This window comes from Balaenoptera borealis (assembly GCF_965194805.1).
Source record: "Balaenoptera borealis genome assembly, chromosome: 7".
Taxonomy (NCBI): Eukaryota; Metazoa; Chordata; class Mammalia; order Artiodactyla; family Balaenopteridae; genus Balaenoptera; species Balaenoptera borealis.
Genome location: NC_138864.1, coordinates 112539551 through 112561601, shown reverse-complemented (window position 1 = coordinate 112561601; position 22051 = coordinate 112539551). Strand labels below are relative to the sequence as shown.

Below are 22051 nucleotides of genomic sequence, written 5' to 3'. Positions count from 1 at the left end.
ACGGGCAGATGGTAGATCCTGATGTCAGCCACGATGAGATTTGAACCTAACATAGGTCGAGACTGAATGACTGTTTCTAGGCCAGTGACGTGGCACCTTCCCCACTACATGGAGATAGACCTGTAATCCCTCTCTCCTTCATTACTCATGTAAAACTTCTAATGCTCAGTCTTGCCCATTCAAGGCCCCCAAAACCAGAGGAAAGGTTACTATCCAAACATGTTAATAATTTTTCCCATTTCACGGGTGATAAAATAAGAGAAATAGATTTCAAAAGCAGGATTAAGGATTACACTTGGCAATCTGTGTAAAGGGCATCGTTGATTGAATGCACAGCATGAGACTGTCAGAGGCTGGAGAAAGAGTAACAAGTTTGAAGTTGAGGGGCTGATCACCCCAAAGATCTCCAACCCCTGCCAAGTCATATCAGTGCTAAGGAGGATCTCAGCAAGTAGAGGCTCTCCGTGCCCTGTGATAATGACTGACCAGGAGGCCCTAATTAGACTGAATGGTGTACAATCATTTAAAAAAAAGCATTTGCTGAGCTACATAGTGATCTAATCATAAAAAATCAGGAATGCCTGTGGGTCCAGTCTGCCTGAAAACAGGGAGGCAAATTAGATGGCTCCTGGTGGTCCCTTTCAGCCCCTCACCATCCCTGACCTTCTGGAGGCTAAGAATTCCACTGGGAGTGGCCTTTCCCGCTTTTTTCTCACTGCATCACCTTGTCTCCTGCAGAGCTCCGGCCTTTCCACGTGGATTGGGCACCAGATGTTGTCTCTGAGTAGCCTCCCACCGTGGGCCGTCACCCTGCTGGCGTGCATCCTGGTGTCCATTGTCACAGAGTTTGTGAGCAACCCAGCCACCATCACCATCTTCCTGCCTATCCTGTGCAGCCTGGTGAGTAGAGCAGGGTTCCCAGATATCCAGACCGGCTACCACAGGAACAGACAGGGGCAGGCCCGGGCCCAGGGGCAGTTCCACGGCTGGACTCTCTCTTCCGGTCATTGCCACAGCCTTCACTGATTGGTGTTCAAGCCATAGTTTGATAGATGAAGTCTATTTCAAATAGTAACTGATAAGTAAAGAGATAATTAATAACAGCAAGAGTTCTAGAAACCCTTTTCCAAAGGACTAGGCTTAGTTTAGGGGCAGCCCTGAATGGAAACAAGAGTGGACAAGATAACCTTAAAACCCTAGGATTCTAATTCCCCACAATCATCATCAACCTTTCTCTCCTAAGATGAGACCTAACAGGAGGGCAGGAGAAATAGCTACAGAAAATGGAGGCAAAATGCTCCCAGAAGTACTCTCGGCTGCAGAGACCAAAACCACAGCTCTGTCATCAGCGCCTCCACCCAGCTTCTCTGTCCAGGAGATTCTGAGAATTATGAGCAATGCCAGCCTCATTCCACGGTCTCAGAACAATTTGTTATTAATGGAATAGGGGAGGGAGCAACTGCCAGATCTCAGCCTGGCTAAGCAGCCCCAAAGGTAATGCACCAAACAAAATGCTGCCTCTGTCCCATTCTGTGAGGTGGAACCTATAAAGTGAAGGCTCCTTCTCATTGCCAACAAAATAATATCCTCCTGCTCTTTCTAACCCCAAACTCCTCCCAGCCACTCTTTGCTCGTTGCTCAGATGACTCCCTCCAACTTCTCCCTTCCATCATCCTGCCTGTGTGAGCAAGGGAATGCACTTAGTTAAAACTTGGCAACGTTGAGGGTAAGACCACGGGTTCAAGTCCCACGTAAGGCAATTATCTTACCTAGGGAAAAAAAACCTTAATTCTGCACCCCAAGAGCGAGAGATGCCTACTCCCATCAAAGCAGCTTATTCATGAGATTTGTATTTGAAGAATTTCTCAGCTAAAGAATAAAATTTTAAAACCACTTCCTTAAACCAGCACCAAGAAATGAAACATCCCTTCTGGGAAGTAACTTGGAGCCCATGTTTCCATGGGAAGTGAGCGAGCAGCAACAGGAGCCCGTCCAAGGAGCCCAGCACTACATGCTTCTGAGAGCGTGATTTGACTGCCCCCAGCACATGGCGTCCAGCCAAGGCTAGCCAACACCAAGCCATCACCTAAAGCACATTCACGAGAGCAAGCACAGGAAATACAAGTCTCATCTCAAGGCTAACGCTTCTGTGAATTCTCTCTTCTCCTAGTCCGAAACGCTGCACATAAATCCGCTCTACACCCTGATCCCAGTCACCATGTGCATCTCCTTTGCAGTGATGCTGCCAGTGGGCAACCCCCCTAATGCCATCGTCTTCAGCTATGGGCACTGCCAGATTAAAGATATGGTGAGTCGTGGGTGTCCTCTTCCTGCCAGGCCCACCTGCCATGAGGACAGGGATGACTGGCCCCACGGCCTTCTCCTAAAGTTTATTATTTTGTAAGCGGTGCCCTTGACCTGTCATAGCTCAATCTGCTGTGGCAGAAAGAATGGTCCTGGTAAAAGATTTCTGTATGGTCCATGAGCACCAAGAATAGCAGAAATGTGCTCTTCCCAATCCTAATCTGGGAGAAAGTGGAAATGTGGACAGAAAAAGCTGGGACAGACATGGGATGTGACCCAGTTCCAGAAGGTAAGAGCTTGTTCTAGTCTTTGCCTCAGTTTCTTCATTGGACTCTGGGGATATTCACTCAAAGAGTTGCTGGTTTATTCACAGAAGGTTAAGTGTGAGACATTGTATGAACCTAGGGTGATAAGAACAGGATCCTTCTATTCAACTCTCTCCCCCAAGCAAGGAACCCCCGAAGCAACAACTACAAAATGAAGCACTCACAGCCCATTTCTTAGTTTTCAGCGAGGCTCACGGAAGACAGCTCTGAGGGTACATTTTGCCGCTGCTTTCAGTGTGCAGCGTATCCACTCTCCACCCCTCAACCTGTGCTCACTGCTATGCTTTTTAATACCCAGGGCTGACGGGGTTGGGAAAGGAGGAAGAAACTAATACAGATGACTGGGCCGGGCTGACTGAAAGCCGGCCCCTTCACCCTTGCTGAGGGCCTATTTACTTTTCACTCAAATCCAAACTTGATCTCAGCAGCCCTGTAAATACCAAATGGAGAAAAGGAAGAGCTTCAGGCTGGGAGCAGATATTCAGATCCTTTCTACTTTCAAACTGCTCATCTGAGTCATCTGAATTACTTCAGGGAAGGGAGGTCACAGCCAGCCCTCTGTCCCCCTCAGATCTTACTACACAACCCTGTCTGCTCCTACTGAGCTCTGCCCCAACTCTCCTGTTCCCACGAACCACGTCCCGCCGCTTCCCCCACTCCCGCTCCCTCTGCCATGAGATTTCGCTGCTCACCCCCAGCCTTCTACCCTGGAATCAAGTGATCAGAGACAGTCTTTTGTTTTTTTTAACATTCTTATTGGAGTATTATTGCTTTACAGTGATGTGTTAGTTTCTGCTGTATAACAAAGTGAATCAGCTATACATATACATATATTCCCATATGTCCTCCCTCTTGCGTCTCCCTCCCTCCCACCCTCCCTATCCCACCCCTCTAGGTGGTCACAGAGCACCGAGCTGATCTCCCTGTGCTATGCGGCTGCTTCCCACTAGCTATCTATTTTACATTTGGTAGTGTATATATGCCACTCTCTCACTTCGTCCCAGCTTACCCTTCCCCCTCCCCGTGTCCTCAAGTCCATTCTCTACGTCTGCGTCTTTATTCCTGTCCTGCCCCTAGGTTCATCAGAACCTTTTTTTTTTTTTAGATTCCATATATATGTGTCAGCATACGGTATTTGTTTTTCTCTTTCTGACTTACTTCACTCTGTATGACAGACTCTAGGTCCATCCACCTCACTACAAATAACTCAGTTTCGTTTCTCTTTATGGCTGCGTAATATTCCATTGTATATATGTGCCACATCTTCTTTATCCATTCATCTGTCAATGGGCACTTACGTTGCTTCCATGTCCTGGCTATTGTAAATAGTGCTTCAGTGAACATTGCAGTACATCTCTTTTTGAATTATGGTTTTCTCAGGGTATATGCCCAGTAGTGGGATTGCTGGGTCATATAGTTCTATTTTTAGTTTTTTAAGGAACCTCCATACTGTTCCCCATAGCGGCTGTATCAATTTACATTCCCACTAACAGTGCAAGAGGGTTCCTTTTTCTCCACACCCTCTCCAGCGTTTATTGTTTGTAGATTTTTTGATGATGGCCATTCTGACTGGTGTGAGGTGATACCTCATTGTAGTTTTGATTTGCATTTATCTAATGGTTAGTGATGTTGAGCATCCTTTCATGTGTTTGTTGGCAATCTGTATATCGTCTTTGGAGAAATGTCTATTTAGGTCTTCTGCCCATTTTTGGATTGGGTTGTTTTTTTGATATTGAGCTGCAAGAGCTGCTTGTATATTTTGGAGATTAATCCTTTGTCAGTTGCTTCATTTGCAAATATTTTCTCCCATTCTGAGGGTTGTCTTTTTGTCTTGTTTATGGTTTCCTTTGCTGTGCAAAAGCTTTTAAGTTTCAGTAGGTCCCATCTGTTTATGTTTTTATTTCCATTTCTCTAGGAGGTGGGTCAAAAAGGATCTTGCTGTAATTTATGTCATAGAGTGTTCTGCCTATGTTTTCCTCTAAGAAGACACAGTCATTTTTAAAGGCACTGGATGACGAGCAGGGAGCCGGTCCTGGGTTCTATTCCCAGCCTGGGCACCGACTCAAGGCTTCACTTTCCTCACCTGCTAAGTGAGGAGGTTCAAACTAGATGCTCTGTGTGGCCCCTTTCAGCTCTGAAACGGCCTTAATTTAGCTCCTTTAGGACCTGCCTCCTCTCATCTGCTAGGAAACATGGGCAGTTCTCCAGGCCAAAAGGCCCAGGAGGCCAGGGTGATTAATAAATAAGTCCAGGGCTTGGGCCAGAAGGCAGAAAGGCACATCTAGTCATTTGCTTAGAACAATTTCCTAGCATTCATTTTTCCCTCGCAACTTTCCCAACTTAGTCCCAGCTAGTGGACTTGTGGTGACATGCTGTATACTTGGTCATCACCTGGTAGGATGCCAGCCATACTTACTGCACACTTTTCCAAATGGCCCTGGCTCTGCCATCCCTCACGTCCCCCTTCCACCTGGGAGTGTCAATGCCATGACAGAAATGGAAGGGGTCAGAGCTGTGGAGGTGACATTCCCTCAGGAGAAAGCAGCAAAGGCCCCATGCCAGCCAGGGTGCCTGTGTCACCTTCCTGTGGAAGGGCTGGTGCGGAGGCAGCTGACCTGTTGCCCCAGGTGAACCTAAGGTACACTTCATCCATGAGCTGTTCCTTGGGGGAAAAAAGGTAACAGTCATAGAATACAGGCTCTCCTACGAGTCTTATGTGTCAGCACATTAAAGGCTCTGAGAGGTTCCTGCTTTACAAGCTCTGTTTAATCTTGATGAACACATTTCCCTATTATGTAGCTATAGAACTCTTTTTTAGCGTAACTTAACATCCCAAGATCTGGTGTTCCAAGTACATAGCTTCTAGGCCTCCATGTAATAGCGAGAGTGCTACAAACATAGAGAAGGTTCTAACGGCCGTCTCCCAGCCCCAAGTCCTCCCTGCTCTCCTGTCCTCAACAGTCCTGTGCCCCCTACAAGGCACCACTAGGGCACCCCAGGCAGTGACTGGAACAAATCAGGGCCACGCAGGTGGGCTGTGATCACATCAGGGGTGAGGCTCAGGCAGGGGACACAGGTGGGGAGCATCTGGGGATCTGCGCTGCTGCCTGCTCACGGTGACTAGAGTCTGTGTGTCCTGCTGCTTTGTCTCCTGCAGGTGAAAGCTGGCCTGGGGGTCAATGTCATTGGCCTGGTGATAGTGATGGTGGCCATCAATACATGGGGAATTAGCCTCTTCCACCTGGACACTTTTCCCGCCTGGGCTAAGGTCAGTAACATCACTGATCAGGCCTAACACAAGTGGGCAAACGGCCCAACCAGAGGAGCTGCCAGCACCCGGCAGGATCTGACCAACAGGCCAAGCAAACCACCAGGAGTGCACAACCCCCAGCAGAGGAGTCCGCCAGCTACCACCTCGAGTGAAGCGCAGGGAGCCCGCAACGACCAAATGCACAGGCTCGGATGTTAGTGTCTTCTGCTCTGCCCTCCTTCCTTAGCACCACAGCTCAAGGAAACCTAAAACCGTTCTCACTTCCTTGTACCTAGTCTCTCCAATCAGCTCTTTCTGAAGACAGGACGAGACAAAAGCCTGTCTTTGTTGCCCCTCAGAGGCTAAGCCTCACAAACTGACTAGTCTCACTGGGTTTGATGTTACTCTTAATTTCTCAATCCCTTGTAGGAGTAGAAGGAGAAATCCAAATCATCCTACCTATGCGCAGAGAGTGAAACCAGTGACTTCTCCTCTTTGGGGGGAAATCTCACCTAGAACTTGAGACCTAACGTTGGCTCCTTTCTCTCAAGTGTTTCTATCGTAAGTTCTCTCCACAAAAAGGCAGTTCTTAGTAAGTCCTCTTTGTGGCAATCAGTACTTTTATCACTACTCTGATTCCTTTTTAAGCGTCTCTCTTCAATGGCTTCTCTATACCTTGGCACCAAATTCCTGTAAAGAAATAGTGTCCCCTTCAGGAAGAGGCTGGTGCTGTTCTCTCTGTCAAAGGAAAAGGAAGTTGAGAAAGAAGACACAGATTAGTGTCTCTCTCTTCACTCATCACTAACCATCAATACCACCGTGCTGGTTAAGTGTCGGGAGGGAGAAAAAACGTTCATACTTGTCTTATTAAGGAGGCCGAAACTGTGATTAAGACCATAGCACTATTAACGATATTGGAAGGACTTTCTTCTGGAGGTAATGAGTAGTTCGTCCCTGAGAAGACAAGCACAGAAAGGTCCAAACACATCAGTCACTTTCTACAAGTTAATGAGCCTCTTGAGGGGAGGGGAGATGTCTTACGTCTCCTAAAGTCCCCAACAACTTATACAATATAGTAAACTGTACCTGCTCAATAAATGTTTCCTTTGAGAAAAATCACTTTGGAAATCCAGGCCTCCTCCTTCCTCCTGTACTACACCCTTTCCCCCAAGACAGAGGTCCTTGCTATAGGACTGGATGAAGCTCCCAGGCCCTCCGGTCTTCAGGCATTACACATTTCTGATTCCTACCATCAGTTACTCGCTAAATACACCCTATGGGAAAAGGAGGACCCCATAGTTGCTGCACTTCTTGAACTGATTTTAAGTTACTATTGATAGCACGTGCAGTTTTCCCACAATAATTAACCAATAAGTCACTCCCTTAGTTTATCAAGTATCTGTGAGTTATAAAATTCTTCTGTGCCAAACTTGCACCAGGTTTAATCAGGAATATTACTGCTTCTGCCGATTAGCTTAAGCTAAATTATCTGGCCGCTTATAAAAGTGAATGAGCCCATATGAAATACCAGTATCAGGTACACTACGTCTGGTTTGACGAAGCCAGATCACTACAGTCACGTTGCTTTAAAATGTTCAGAAGAGTCAGGATGTCACTCCTAATGTCAGGGTAGCCAAATCCTCCAATGTCTGACCTATTACAGAACTTAGACTCCAAGCCTTAAAAGTCAGACAATAAGACAAAGGCACAGATAAGATGATTCTGGGAGTATAAAACAGTAAAAGGAGAAAGAAAAGTTGACTTAGAATTAAGTTGACTCAGAAAGATTGGTCCCTGTTCAGCTATTTGAGACCCTGACTCACTCCGAAAGGGAAAGCAGTGGAGCCCCCATGCAGCTGCTGCCAGGTCCCCCAATCAGCTAAGCAGCCAGTTCAGAAAGGGTGTTTATTTCGGTCTGGGCAGTAGACTGAACAGCACTGTTCTCTCCCCAGACCAGAGATTCAGGCCAAAGAAGATTGCTCATTCCAGATATGACTAACAAATGTCAGCTATGACTAACAATTCTTTGTCTTCTAAAATCACTCTGCTGTTGGACAGGAACTACAATAATAGCTGTACTAGTCTTGTCACTTGCAAATATATTAAATTTGATTTTATCTTCTCGTATCACAACTCTACAGGGGCAGAAAAGCTATAAATGATCATCTTATACCAGCTCATTTCATAGGTGATGAAACGGAGAAACATTAAGTAGAGTTGCATCTTATTCTCGATTATACATCAAATTTGCTTAAAGTTGTCTCTCAAATTCCTTTAAGTCACCCATGAAGTATAGGGTATACTATCTTTTATGTTAGTATTTACATGAAAAAGACTCACGTGCCATCTTAGTAAGTAAAAAATAGCTAGATTTTCCTCCATTGTCAAAATAGATCCCTGTTTATTTAGCTGAACCCAAATAAAGCAGGTGGCTTTAGGACCCTGTTTGAAAAATACATCTGAACACTAGAATCACCCAACTGCACTAGCGAGACATCCAAACCGTTAAAAGACAAAGGGAACTGACAGCACCCGAGGGCACAGGGAGCTGTCCTGGGGCTGTGCTCACAGAATGAACGCCCAGCACACCGCCCGCACTATTTACAGGGCACCTTCTGCTTGGCCCAATCCTGTACAGCTGTACAGGTAAGAACCAGGCGACCACACTGCACTTTCCATAAGCAGGCGCAGGACTCAGATTTTGCAATGTCCCACCCTGCCCCATGCACTTTCCAAGACACTTCACCGTTGGGTTCTTTTGTTTCTCTCCCAGTGCCTCAAAACATGCCATCCGCTAGGTCTTCAGTACTTGACTACGTTGCACGCAGATTTAGGAAAGGTATAAACTGAACATTGGAAAATCCAAGTCTCACAGACTCCCTATTAAGACCAGGCAAGGTCTCAAAATATTTCCCCTTCACCGCCCTGTTCCTTTCCATAAGGCAAGGCCCTAACAGTCAGTAGGGAAAGGAGAACTCATTCATCTGTGTAAGGCATGGAAATGCTATGTGCAAAGTCCGAGCCGGGAAGCTGAAGAAAAGCCTCATATGCTCCAGTACGGTATATAGTGTTCCTTCAGGAGTAACAGAAAAAGCATTTAAAATGTGGGAGAGCTCCGCAGAAAAACAAACATCAGCATAGCACCAAGGGAGTGAACTGCCCAGTGGAAGTGAAAACATGATGCATGTTACATATGCTCCATGAACCCGTTAAGTACAGAAGACTGGAAAACCCACACATTCTAACTTTTCTCTAGAGTCACACAAATGAAAATTGAGTAAATGAGTTAGAAAGAAGGGGCTTCCCTGGTAGCATAGTGGTTAAGAATCCGCCTGCCAATGCAGGGGACACAGGTTCGAACCCTAGTCCGGGAAGATTTCACATGCCATGGAGCAACTAAGCCCGTGTGCCACAACTACTGAGCCCGTGTGCCACAACTACTGAAGCCCATGTGCCCTAGAGCCCATGCTCCACAACAAGAGTAGCCACTGCAATGAGAAGCCCACGCACCGCAACGAAGGGTAGCCCCTGCTCGCCGCAGCTAGAGAAAGCCCGCGCAGCAATGAAGACCCAATGCAGCCATAAATCAATTTTTTTAAAAAAGTTCATTATGAGTTAGAAAGAAGGAAATAAAATTGTCCCTTTAAATCAAAACTGCTTAATTGTATAAAACACTAAATCAGAAGAGGCATCTAAAGACATCAACTGGTAACTTCAACTCATAAAATACAGCGCCTTTTAACAATTTTAAGTAAGGTTCTTTTGGTTTTTTCTCTCCCTTTGGTTTTTGTTTGGGAGGGTTACAGTTTAAGAATAAGCTTTCCAGTTCAATGTATTTTTTAGGTTCCCAACATAAACCCTGAAGTCTTATTTTTCACACGTGAGTAACCTGCAGTAGAATTTTATGTAACCTTCTTAAGGTCAGGTGTAGCAAAAAGTTTCCTTAAGTCACATCAGCAGTAGTTTTCAAACTTTTTTAAAAGAAAAAAAGGCCTGTCTTGCAGTGGTTCTTCCCATCCCTCCGCTGCTTTGTAAGGCAAGGGCCTCTACAAAACACCCAGGGAACGTACCTTTCAGTGCCACAATCACAATCACCACACCCTTTAAAATCCATGATGGTTCTGGGTTCCTCCAACACTATATCTCAGTGAAGATAATCCTGCCTGAGAACTCCGAGCTCCTTTTCACTCCTGCAAGAACCTAAAACTAGGAGAGGGGCTCTGAATGGTGACCAGGAAGTCAGCCTGCGTTCACTGTGTAGCAGTTTACATGGTGTAGGTGATTTGCTGGGTGGCTCCCACTGGCAGAAATGATCCTGTCATCGAGGTAAGTGTCACTCCTGAGGGAAGCTCCAAGTCCAAACAAGCTTTGTTTACAATATATAATTATAGAGACCTAATTTTCCAACATCCAAGTGACCCTCAAAGAAGCCACTCTGGGGGTGCAGTGGTTGAGAATCTGCCTGCCAATGCAGGGGACACAGGTTCGAGCCCTGGTCTGGGAAGATCCCACAGGCCGCGGAGCAACTGGGCCCGTGAGCCACAACTACTGAGCCTGAGCGTCTGGAGCCTCTGCTCCGCAACGAGAGGGCGCGATAGTGAGAGGCCTGCATGCCGCGATGAAGAGTGGCCCCCACTTGCCGCAACTGGAGAAAGCCCTCGCACAAAAACGAAGACCCAACACAGCCAAAAATAAAAATAATAAATAAAAAAAAAAAATAAAAAAAAAAAAAAAAAAGAAGAAGCCACTCTGGGAGGAACACAAGCACAAATAACAATGCTCCATGGCTGATAACAAGGGATTCCTCTTTGGAAACAGTTTTCCAAGCTTGTGGCTTGAAAAACCCTTTTGAATACCCTCAAGGATGGTAAACCTCTAGCCTTCGAGGCTGTAGTTCATTCTGCTAACAATTCGGTCATTCAAGATCAAACCTTGTAAGCCAGGTGGTATGATCAAGGTGCATACTATAGATTTTCATCAACAAAGAGAGTGACCATAGAATAATGACAAATTTTGCAGTTCATAAACTGGCTCCAAAAGTGAGTGCAGAAAAACAAAAGTATTCTGACCAAAAGCAACATGTTTGGACTAATATCTACTATTTATTGGACATTGCAAAGCACTGTGCTACACATCACATACATTATTTCAACTGTTTCTCATGGAAGCCCTATGAGGTAGGTATTGTATCCACATCTTACAGAGAACACAACAGTTTCAGAAAAATAAGCTGCTTGCCCCTGATCACACTGCAAGGGAGAAGCCAACCATAATATGATCCTAAGCAGTACAACCTGACAGGGACAAAACTTATCTCCATGTATGAAAGATCCATGTTTCCAAAGAGAAGCAGATCACTTCATTTTATAATCACATTTAGTATCAGTGGCATCACTGCCTGAAAAAAAAGGTCTCTAAACCATTCTTCCAGTTTACTAATTCTGCTAAAATGTCTTCAGAAATGGCGACATCAGTGAAGCTGTCTAACAAGCCCTCTGGAACAAAACACCCAGTGAAATGGGCCTTTATTTATATTTAGTGCAAAATACACTTCCAGGACTTGAGCTTGGAGCTATCCCCCTGCACAGATATGTATAATATTAGGTTCAAGGTTATCACTGTAATAGCAACAGATAGGAAACAACCTAAATGTTCCTCAGGGGCAGATTAAATAAATTATGGTATATTCATTCAGTAGAACCTTATGTAGCCAAAAAAAGAAAAGAGGTTCTTTGTTCCTTACCTACTGATATGGAATGACCTCCACTGGGGAAAACACTGTATATAGTTTGTTATCATTTGTATAAAAACCCCCATGTACATGTGTTTGTTCAGGCACAAAATCTTTCGCAAAAGGATACAGGAAACTAGTGAGTGCCTGACTCCAGGGAGAGGAACTAGGAGATGAGGGACAATGCAAATCACTTTGTATTGACCCAGGGGGAAAGTTAGGTATTTAAACTTCTTTTTTAATTAAAAAAAAAATTAATTGATTATATACTTGAAAAATTAATGGACTGATTATACACTTGAAAAATTACAAGGGTAATTTATGGTTGCAGAAAGAAAAACACAAAAAGTCTTCTTATGAGAATCTCTATAAAGTTATAATTTAAATACATTTTTTTAAATGTAAAAAGGCATAAAATTTCCTTTATAGACAACTTCTCATTTATCTACCATGTAATGTCAAATGTGCCTGTAATCCCATAAAATAAGTATGATTCTTATGAGAGAACAGAGCCAGATCAAATGCATCATTAGGAAAAAACATACATACCAGACTATGAATTCTACTGAGGACAAAGGCCATTACTTTAAATACTTTTGAATTCCCCAGTTCCTGATAGGGTTCTCAGAACAGGGTTTCTTGGTTAATGAACAGCAAATTGATTTATTGGTTAAATTAGCAACTATGGAGCTTCCTGACAACAACATAAAATTAGTGGATAATTCACCAGAAACTGGCTTCTAGATTTTCATTTTAATTACTACTTTGAAACAACATAATTTAGTACCAAAGGTTTAAACACCCAATATAATTGCTAGACTGTGAAATCAGCATTATTTATATCTCATCAGCTATACAAAACTCATCAATTTTTCTTTTGAAAACGGTAGTAGAAATCCCAAAGAATAAGGGAGAGACTACTAATTAAAGGTCATGTTTACTAATCTAGCACCATAATTCCATTCTCAGGACCTCCCAAGTGGCTGGAAGGAGGAAGGGAAGAAGTGAGGATGTTGGAAAAGTAAGGGCTGTTCTTAACTTGTGGCCGCATTTGTGCTGTAAGGCAATGCAGGGTCTAGCAAAGAAGAAAATTGCTGAGGCTGGAGATGAAAACAAAAGCTTTTGGTTCAGATGGTAAACGAGGCCCTCAAGAACAGTAGAATCAGTTTATCCAGGAGGCAGTGCTGGAGTCGGCCTCATGAACTAGGGGGTTTCTTCTTGGCGTCCACGTCCTTTTTAATTTCTTCAAGTTTTTTAGCCAGGTTTGGTATCTTTAAAGAGAAAAGAGATTATTATCATTTCGCATCTACCTAATCAATATTTTTTCATTTCTCTTCCTCTAAATATAAATGGTTTTTTTACTTTTCCTCTAAAAGAAACCTGCTCAACAGTGGTCTTTCTTAGCCTCATAACTGCCTAAGAAGGATACCAAAAGATGTAAGTTAAAGTAGGCTCCCTCCCCAAAAGCCAGACCCTGACTTCTACTTTTGTATACCCACTTAGCCCCTCAATCCAGTGCCAAGTAAAAGTTGTACATATAAACAATAAATGTGACATAAATTAACAAGCACCTGCCTAGAAAACCACATGACTCAAGTGAAGGTTGACAAAGGGAATTCCCTTTATCACACTAAAAGCTTCACTATAAAACAAATCAAAAGTTAATATCATGTTTCCCTTCCTTATCTCTTTAAAGTAAGCATTACCTTTTAGGATCCCCATTCATGGGCATTTGTGCCACCTGATTTTCAACTTCCCCATCTGTAAAGTGAAGCTAATACAACTCCCTACTTCACAAAATGCTGTCCTCCTTATATGTGCTGCACTATATGAATCCACCTCCAAATTACTCAGTCATCTCTACTACTGGGTAGGGTGCTGAAAAGATTGTCCAATTAAAGTATCACTTCACATGATTTTCCACAGAACTGTAAGAATCTAACAGTGTTACTCTGTGCTAACAAACCCAGCTCAGGATCACCATGAGACCACCTAAACTGATGGGATTTTGCACTCTTATGGTGACAGGCGCTTCTGTCAGTTCTGTTATTTTTTCAAACAATGGAAAATCTTTCTACAAAATTCAGGACTTTTTCCTCAGACCTATGGATCTTGTTTATGCTGGAAGGCATACCTTACTTCAGCAAACACAAGTCACTATGTATTAGTTACGTGAAATCAAGGAAGACGTGAATATGGTCACTTACGTCATAGTTCTGAGCCAGGTACATTCCCACCACGTTGCCAAGAGTAAATCCAAGCTGTAAGGATAGAACAGGAAGAGTCACACTGGAGACGGAGCTCTGTGCCATCCGATACCACACCAGATTACATGGATAATATTCTCCTAAGGAGCGCAGGACAGTTATAAGACCCTGGTGTCCAGGCTAGGGCCGTGCATAGCATGAAATTCACATCTTTCTTCTATAAAATAAACACAGAAATATCCTCCCAAAAGGTTAAAGAGTATACGAAAGAATATATGGTAGCACTGAACACACTGACCTTATAAATATTTGGCTGTAAGTTCTAGAAACTCAAGCCAAAATTCTGATTTTTGTTAAAAGCCCGTTTATTTATTTTTATTTCTTTGGTTATGAGATTTGTTATTTCTTGCTACATCAAGTAAAAAGTATTCAATTTTAAAAAGTATTCAGCTAAATCGTAGGATCTTAGAAAATGAAGGGACCTTCACAGTTCAATCTCTTCATATTGCAAGAGGCACCTGAGGCCTAGGACAGGGTCATTCATAACAGGAGCACAGGACAACCTAAATTAGATTCACACTCAAACACTAAAATATACAATGACATGAAGCAGGAAGCTGACATGCAACTGAGACAGCACATGGTTTAGCACTCTGCCGTGGGTGGAGTCTAACGGGCAGGGCACTTAAGACCTGCAGAGAACACAGGTACCCTAACCATCTCTTAATCAGTGACAAGAGAGACGGGCACGATTTTTAGAGAACTGTAAGTGTTTATCCCACTGGGTGACTTTTCCTGAACAAAAACTGTTTCATGAAAATTTAAAGCACTGCCTTCACAGCAAAAGAGTTTCAAAGTTCCTTAAGGTTGGAGTTTTAATGATGATCTATAATTTCCTGGGTTTTATCCCCCAATAATTAAAAATCTCCAACTGAACGCCTAACTTCTAATTTTATAAATTTGAACTGGCATCTGATTTTTTTTATCATTTTCTTTAATCAGTGTCGCTCCTATGCAATACACAGCAGAGGTTAACAGAGAAAAACTAAGCGCAGCACTTAACGCTAATGGTCATATGTGGTGTGGTCGAATTGTCTTCAAGCTGGAGAACTTCAGAACACAGCTGGATCCTTAATAAGTTTTAAGCTTACTAAGCTTTAAACACCAAAAGCATAATTTAAATAGGTTTGTTGTAAGTTAAGAAGCATAAAAGAGGCTATCAAGTCTAATCATAGACCATTTTCTGATCATTTGATTAATCAAACATATCTTGTGAATATTTTTACCAATCTGCACCAAGAAGCAAAATGATTTTTTTCACTCCTATGGGTTGAAACCAGGCAGTTAGAAGTTTTCCAAATCCAGAAAGAGTATTAAATTTGCTTAAAAAAAGAGGGGAAAAAAATCATCTAAGAATGTTAGCTCTAACACCAAACAGAAAGAACAGAGGGTTGAAATATTTCAAGAAAAATAAATTAGAGATCTGGTTCTACCACTGTCTAGCTGTGTACCTTTAGGCATGACACTTAACCTCCTTGGCACTTTGCTGATCTGAGTTTCCTGATTTATAAAACATTATACTAACAATGTTCCTTCTAGCTCCAACATTCTAGGATTCTTGGTTCTTACCACGTGTGTCTCAAAATAAATATGGCATATCTAATGTGTCTTCATTTTGGCAATTTCACGAGGCATCAGGGCACATGAAAAAAACAGCAGTTATTTTAAAACACAAAACAAAAACCATGGGTCTCTAGACAAGTCATATCCAATTCCAGTTTCAGAATACTGCTAGGTCTACCAATGGGATATTGTAAAATTACATACACAACATGAGAGAAATGGGCACATGAAGAGAAATTTGAGGAAAATGCATGACACCAGAAAAGCATTCATATGTTGTTCATGGGATACTCAATAGACAAGTTTAGACAGGTAAAAAATTTTAATCTGAATAAATAAAGGATCTCAAAAAATAAAATCTAAATCTGAGGAACAGGGACTCATTAGTCTGAGAAGTTAGACTGGAGCCAGAGTACAAAACGTCTCGAATGAGTCTGAAGCCTCTCTGCAGGCCAAGAATGCTTAACCTCCTCCAGGCCAAGACCTGGAAGCCTCCTAGTGGTCCATCCGGATGGCTGGATGCTATCCCCATGGTCTTCCTCCACATCACACGGTCCCCCCATAGTACTCCCTGCAGAGAAGATAGTGCAGAAGGAAGGCAAATGCGTTCTTCCCAAGCTCAACACTAAATACATCACTATTATGTCCTCTCTGCCATCATTTTGAGACTTTAGGAATACGCAGCTTCTTCTCACAAACATATTGGGGACAATAAATGGTGAAACACCAGAAGTTTGGGGACTGAGGAGTGACATGAGCGAAGTAATGTAGAGGACAAACAAGTGAGAAGAAATCTGAAAAAAATCCTCCCAAATACATCTGGCCTCCTAAGGTTTTGATTAAAGGATTACAGTCCCTTATACCCTGAAAATCAATTTCATATCCAGCCCTGTGAAAAGATTATAAAACGGTCTCTATCTTAAAGAATTTATATGATGTATAGAAAGAAAAGCTACATATAAGTAAAATAGTTATGTAACAACAGAAAGCAGCACCCAGCACAGGACTTTGAATGTAATAGATGCATGAAAAACCAGAACTGGGTCGTGCATTAAGTAACAAAATGAGTGATACAGAAGTGATTCTTTTAAGAAACCATACCTGAAAGAGATCGGTGTACCTCAACTTGTTATTAAAGGTTCTAAAGATGCTGAGGAAGTGTTAAAATTTAAACTGGAAAGGGACGTGACTGTGGAGAATCAAGGTACAAGATAGGAATGACATGTGATGACCTGAATAAAAGAAACAGGCCCAGTTAGAAAAGTGGATTTGAACTAAAAAATGGAGAGACATACTAGTACAGAGAGCTGGGTAGGGGTAGCTGATGGACTTTAAAAAACAAGCAATGGAGTTTAGTTCATTTACAAAATGGTGGGGAGCCACTGACTGCTCTTTACCAGCAGCAACATGATGAAAGCACTGCTTTGTAAGCATTCACCTGACAGCTGTTCCCAAAAAAGGCTGAAAAAATACAGATTAGAGAAGGCACACGGGATAGCAAGCAAACAGGAATGAATTGTTTTTCTTCTTTAAAATCAATGAAGATCAATGGAATAGAATAAAGGGTCCAGGAATAAACCCTTACATTTATGGTCATGTGATTTTCAACAAGGGTGCTAAGACATCCAGTGGGGAAAGAATGCTGGGACAACTGGATATCCACATGCAAAAGAATGAAGTTGGACCCCTACTTTACATCATAAACAAAACTTAACTCAAAATGGATCAAAGACCTAAATGTAAGACTTAAAACTGTAAATCTCTTAGGAGAAAACATACGAGTAAATCTTCATGATCTTGGGGTAGGCGATGGTTTCTTAGATATGACACCAAAAGCACAAGTAACAAAAGAAAAAAATAGATAAATTTGATTTTATCAAAATTTAAAACATTTGTGTTTCAAAGAATACCAACAAGAAAGTGAAGAGAACCCACAGAATGAAATAAATATGTGCAAATCATATATCTGATAAGGGACTTGTACCCAGAATACATAAGGAATTCTTATGACTGAATGATAAAAAGACAACCCAATTTTAAAAGAAGCAAAGGATTTGAATAGACACTTCTCCAAACGAGATATACAAATAAACGGCCAACAAACACATGAAAACATCATTAGTCATGAGTCATTAAGGAAATGCAGATCAAAACCACAATGAGGTGTCTCATCGCACCCACTAGGACGACTTAAATCCAAAAGATGTATAAGTGTTGGCAAGGATATGGAGAACCTTCATACGTTGCTGGTGGGAATGCAAAATGATGTAGCCACTTTGGAAAAGTCTTGCAAATCCTCAAAAAGCTGAGCACAGAATTACCATCTGACGCAGCAATTCCACTTTAGGGTATACAACCAAGAAAACTGAAACATGCACCTACACAAAAACTACATGAATGTTCACAGCAAGATTACTCATAACAGCCAAAAGGTGGAAACAACCCAAATGTCCATCAACTGGTGAATGAATTAACAAAATGTGGCATATTCACACAATGTAATAATAATCAACCATAAAAAGGAATGAACTCCTGATTCATGCTACAACATGGATAAACCTTGAAAACATTACGCCAAGTGAGAGGCAGTCAGAAAAGACCACGTATTGTATGATTTAACTTACAGGAAATGTCCAGAACTGGCAAATCCAGAGAGACACAAAATAAATTAGTGGTTGTCCAGGGTTAGGGGTGAGGGGAATGAGAAATGAATGCTAATGGTATGGAGTTTCTTTGTGGGGGGCAATAAAATATTAGATATAAAAATTAGATAGTGGTGACACTTGCACAACTCTGTGAACATATTAAAAAACCACTAAATCCTACACTTTAAATGGGTGAATTGTATGATATGTGAACTAACTGTATCTCAAAACTATTAAAAAAAAAAAACAGGGGCTTCCCTGGTGGCGCAGTGGTTGGGAGTCCGCGTGCCAGTGCAGGGCACACGGGTTCGGGCCCTGCTCCGGGAGGATCCCACATGCCGCGGAGCGGCTAGGCCCGTGCGCCATAACTACTGAGCCTGTGCTCTAGAGCCCGCGAGCCACAGCTACTGAAGCCCGTGCGCCAAGAGCCCGTGCTCTGCAACAAGAGAAGCCACTGCAATGAGAAGCCCGCGCACCGCAACGAAGAGTAGCCCCCGCTCGCTGCAACTAGAGAAAAGCCCACGCGCAGCAACAAAGACTCAACTCAGCCAAAAATAAAATAAATAAATTTATAAAAAAAAAAAAACAAAAACAGTAAGATTTGGGACTTCCAGGGCTTCCCTGGTGGCGCAGTGGTTGAGAATCTGCCTGTCAATGCAGGGGACATGGGTTCGAGCCTTGGTCTGGGAAGATCCCACATGCCGCGGAGCAACTAAGCCCGTGCACCACAACTACTGAGCCTGTGCTCTAGAGCCCGCGTGCCACATCTACTGAGCCCACGTGCCACAACTACTGAAGCCCTCACGCTTAGAGCCCGTGCTCCGCAACAAGAGAAGCCACCTCAATGAGAAGCCTGCGCACCGCAACGAAGAGTAGCCCCCGCTCGCCGCAACTAGAGAAAGCCCCCGCGCAGCAACAAAGACCCAATGCAGCCAAAAATAAAATTATAAATTTATTAAAAAAAAAAATAAGCCCATGTGTGTTACAATGTGTAAGAATATTGGAAAGCACTGAGATGCAGTATGCAAAAGCCGAGGGAGGAGGGATTAAAGAGGTGATTAAGAGTACCAGGTACTGCTGCTCTGAGAGATAAGAAAAAGCAATGCATTACCCCAGTAACAGTACAACAGGCAGTGTACACAAGCCACGAGCAGTGCCCATCATATCAGGTTTCCCTTTAAAAGCTTCAAAAGTTTCCTTACACCAAACTGGCTAAACCATGCTGCAATTAAGGAAGCTACTGCAGTAAAAGCAAGGGGGAAGAGGCAGCAGGACCACAGCAGCAAGTTTCAATATAGGGATTATGGGCAAATATTTTAATCCAAGGAGAAATGAACAATGAAAAGAAGATATAAGGAACACAATCAGGTGCAGTGGTTTTCAAATACTGTTCCAAGAAATGACAACCACAGAAAACATCTTGGAGGGTTCCAAAATGGGTGATGACAGAGCACCCTCCAAGATATTTAACTTGTGACTATCCCGTCACTTCCAAAACCTGTTGCATCACTACCCTTCTGACGAAAACTGATCCCCATTCCTGAGCAGAAACTCAGAGGACAACTGATACCTTGCCAAGAGAAACTGAACAATATCTGAGTCCTTACTGTCATTGTTTCAAGTACTTTAATGTATTAACTCATTTTTAATCCTCACAATAAAACCATGAAGTAGGCTCCCATTTTCAGATGTGGAAACTGAAGCATAAAGAATTTAAATAACTTGCCCAAGTTCCCACTGCTTAAAAATGATGATTCAAAGGCAGGAGTCTGATTCTGGAATCTGACCTCTTAAGCACTAGGACATGATGGCTGGTCACAGGTTAAAAGCTCGAGGAGATCTTAGGGATCATCTACATCAACCCCATTGTTTTATAGATGAAATGGCTGAAAGCAAGGAGAAAGATTCGCCCAAGTTCAAATGAGCTAGTGAATCATTTGACAGAGGTAGAATCAAGGTAAAGTAATGCTATCACTTCTTTCAACAAATGTAATGAGGAGGTGGGAGAACATCCGTGTTACTTCTGAGCTAGGAATTTAATGAATGGCTTCGGCATCTCTCCTTAAAAGCTGAGAATTCTGAATTTGCATTATCAGTCACATCCATATTCATACACAGCAAAAGTTTATTTCAAAACCAAATAAAGGGCTTCCCTGGTGGCGCAGTGGTTGAGAATCTGCCTGCCAATGCAGGGGACACGGGTTCGAGCCCTGGTCTGGGAAGATCCCACATGCCGCGGAGCAACTAGGCCCGTGAGCCACAATTGCTGAGCCTGCGCGTCTGGAGCCTGTGCTCCGCAGCAAGAGAGGCCGCGATAGTGAGAGGCCCGCGCACCGCGATGAAGAGTGGCCCCTGCTTGCCACAACTAGAGAAAGCCCTCGCACAGAAACGAAGACCCAACACAGCCAAAAATAAATAAATAAATAAATAAAATTAAAAAAAAAAAAACCAAATAAAGTCACTCTGCAAAGGTACTTACAAAGTTAAGTGTAAATGAATCCATGTCCTTCCTCCCAGTTATCAATGAGCTACGGCTGTATAGAAGACTCAATTACATCGTCTTACACTTTGGGGCTGACACTGTCTTTAACCTGAGTGTTTCCTACAACCATATGGCAGTAATTATTTCTATTGACTCCTAAGCTAATACCCAGTTAGGACACTGGAGAAACTTCCAGAAGCAGAGGTGTAGCCATGTCTTGTTTGGGTAGTTTACGTCAAGGATACTCTCTTTCGGCCTAGAGATTGAAAAATTAATTACCATCTCAAAAAGGACAGAGGGGCACCTTTTCTTCTTTAATCTCTTTCATAAAGAACGTAACATTTGGGAAAGTATCTCATCCCAAGAGCACTCAATTTCCATCGGCCACCTGGAAGGTATTAGAATACCTGCCTCTTATCAGAATCAGAATTTAAACATCCAGTTTTGAAGGCACGAAAACCTGGAAGAAAGACTTTCACCTGGAAGTTTGGCAGGTCCTCCTGAAACCTTCAACCAGGCAATCTTTGAAACACACTGGGGCTTTGCCAGAAAACCCGCTTTCAACTGAAGTAAAGACCCATGAAAAATAATTTGTTTACTCATGGTAACAGTCGTTTTACCCTACAGTTAGCATTTTGGAAAAATTATTTGTACACCAGGGCCTGACTCAGGCCAGCAACCAGCCGTCCTCCGTCTGGAAGCTATAAAAGGTCTGACGAGGGCTTCCCAGGCCTCTAAAACTCTAGCGGTTTACTCCTTCAGAGTTTATTCCTGGCCCTCCTACGTTCTCAAAGACGCCAACCAGCAGGGCTCTCAGTCGGGGACGGGGTATGTGTCTACGTCAGGAGGTGGCAGGGCAGAAAAGTCATTAAGGCCCCCGGGAGCCTTAACTCGAGGAATACACAAAGCACGCGGACACGTCACAGAAGAGCTTTGAAAACGCACGCTCTGACCCCTCAAAAGTTTTAGGGACTTGAAGGGCGGCAGAAAAATGCCGGCAAAAGGATTTGGGTGAGGCAGAAACAAAACCCCGAGGCCCACCCCGACAGGCGACTAGCAGGCGCGGGGGCAGTGGGACCCGAGGGACCCACGCCCAGGGCCCCCAGCTCGCTCCTCGGCAGCTCCACTCACCAGGAACTGGAGCATAGTGTCAGCAAGGACTCGTAGGTCGGCTGCAGCTCCGTGGGCCGTCCGAAAGTGCCTCCCCCGGCGCGACGGGCGGAGCCCGCGGCCGACTTCCGGTTCACGCCCCGCTCCGCCCCTCGGCACCTCCCGCCTCCCCTCACCCGGAAGCGGCTCCGGGCGCCCCCTGGCGGAGCTCCTCGGGATCACCTCCTGAACTGACCGCCCGGCGCGAGCGTGCGGGGCCGGCTAGGAGCAAGTCCCAAGCCCCAAGCCGGGTTTGCATTAGCTTTGAACATTCAGATTCCAAGGCCCAGTCCTCAAATCCCGCTTCTGTAAAGCCGGGTCGGGGCCCAGGAAT

General features: G+C 43.5%; 2 protein-coding genes and 1 long non-coding RNA gene across 3 annotated transcripts in view; 1 reads left to right on the top strand and 2 right to left on the bottom strand.

Moving 5' to 3' along the window:
- The window catches only part of LOC309631583, a 38059-nt gene extending 37201 nt beyond the window's left edge, over positions 1-858 (bottom strand). Inside the window, exon 1 of the long non-coding RNA XR_014246382.1 lies at positions 725-858. This is a non-coding gene — a long non-coding RNA (uncharacterized lncRNA). The remainder of the gene's footprint in view (positions 1-724) is intronic.
- SLC13A4 (solute carrier family 13 member 4) overlaps positions 1-6999 on the top strand; it is a gene marked incomplete at its 5' end in the record, with an annotated part of 40065 nt that extends 33066 nt beyond the window's left edge. Inside the window, 3 exons of the mRNA XM_082398095.1 lie at positions 739-900; positions 2171-2308; positions 5788-6999. Of these exons, the coding sequence (XP_082254221.1) occupies positions 739-900; positions 2171-2308; positions 5788-5925 (438 nt within the window). The 3' untranslated portion in view covers positions 5926-6999. The remainder of the gene's footprint in view (positions 1-738; positions 901-2170; positions 2309-5787) is intronic.
- A 3963-nt stretch (positions 7000-10962) lies between these two features.
- Positions 10963-21849, bottom strand: STMP1 (short transmembrane mitochondrial protein 1). Its single transcript, XM_082398140.1, is given in 4 exon segments — positions 10963-12812; positions 12814-12882; positions 13819-13872; positions 21700-21849. Coding segments are annotated over 4 exon segments (177 nt in total). The 5' UTR covers positions 21715-21849; the 3' UTR covers positions 10963-12773.
- Positions 21850-22051: the final 202 nt, after the last annotated feature.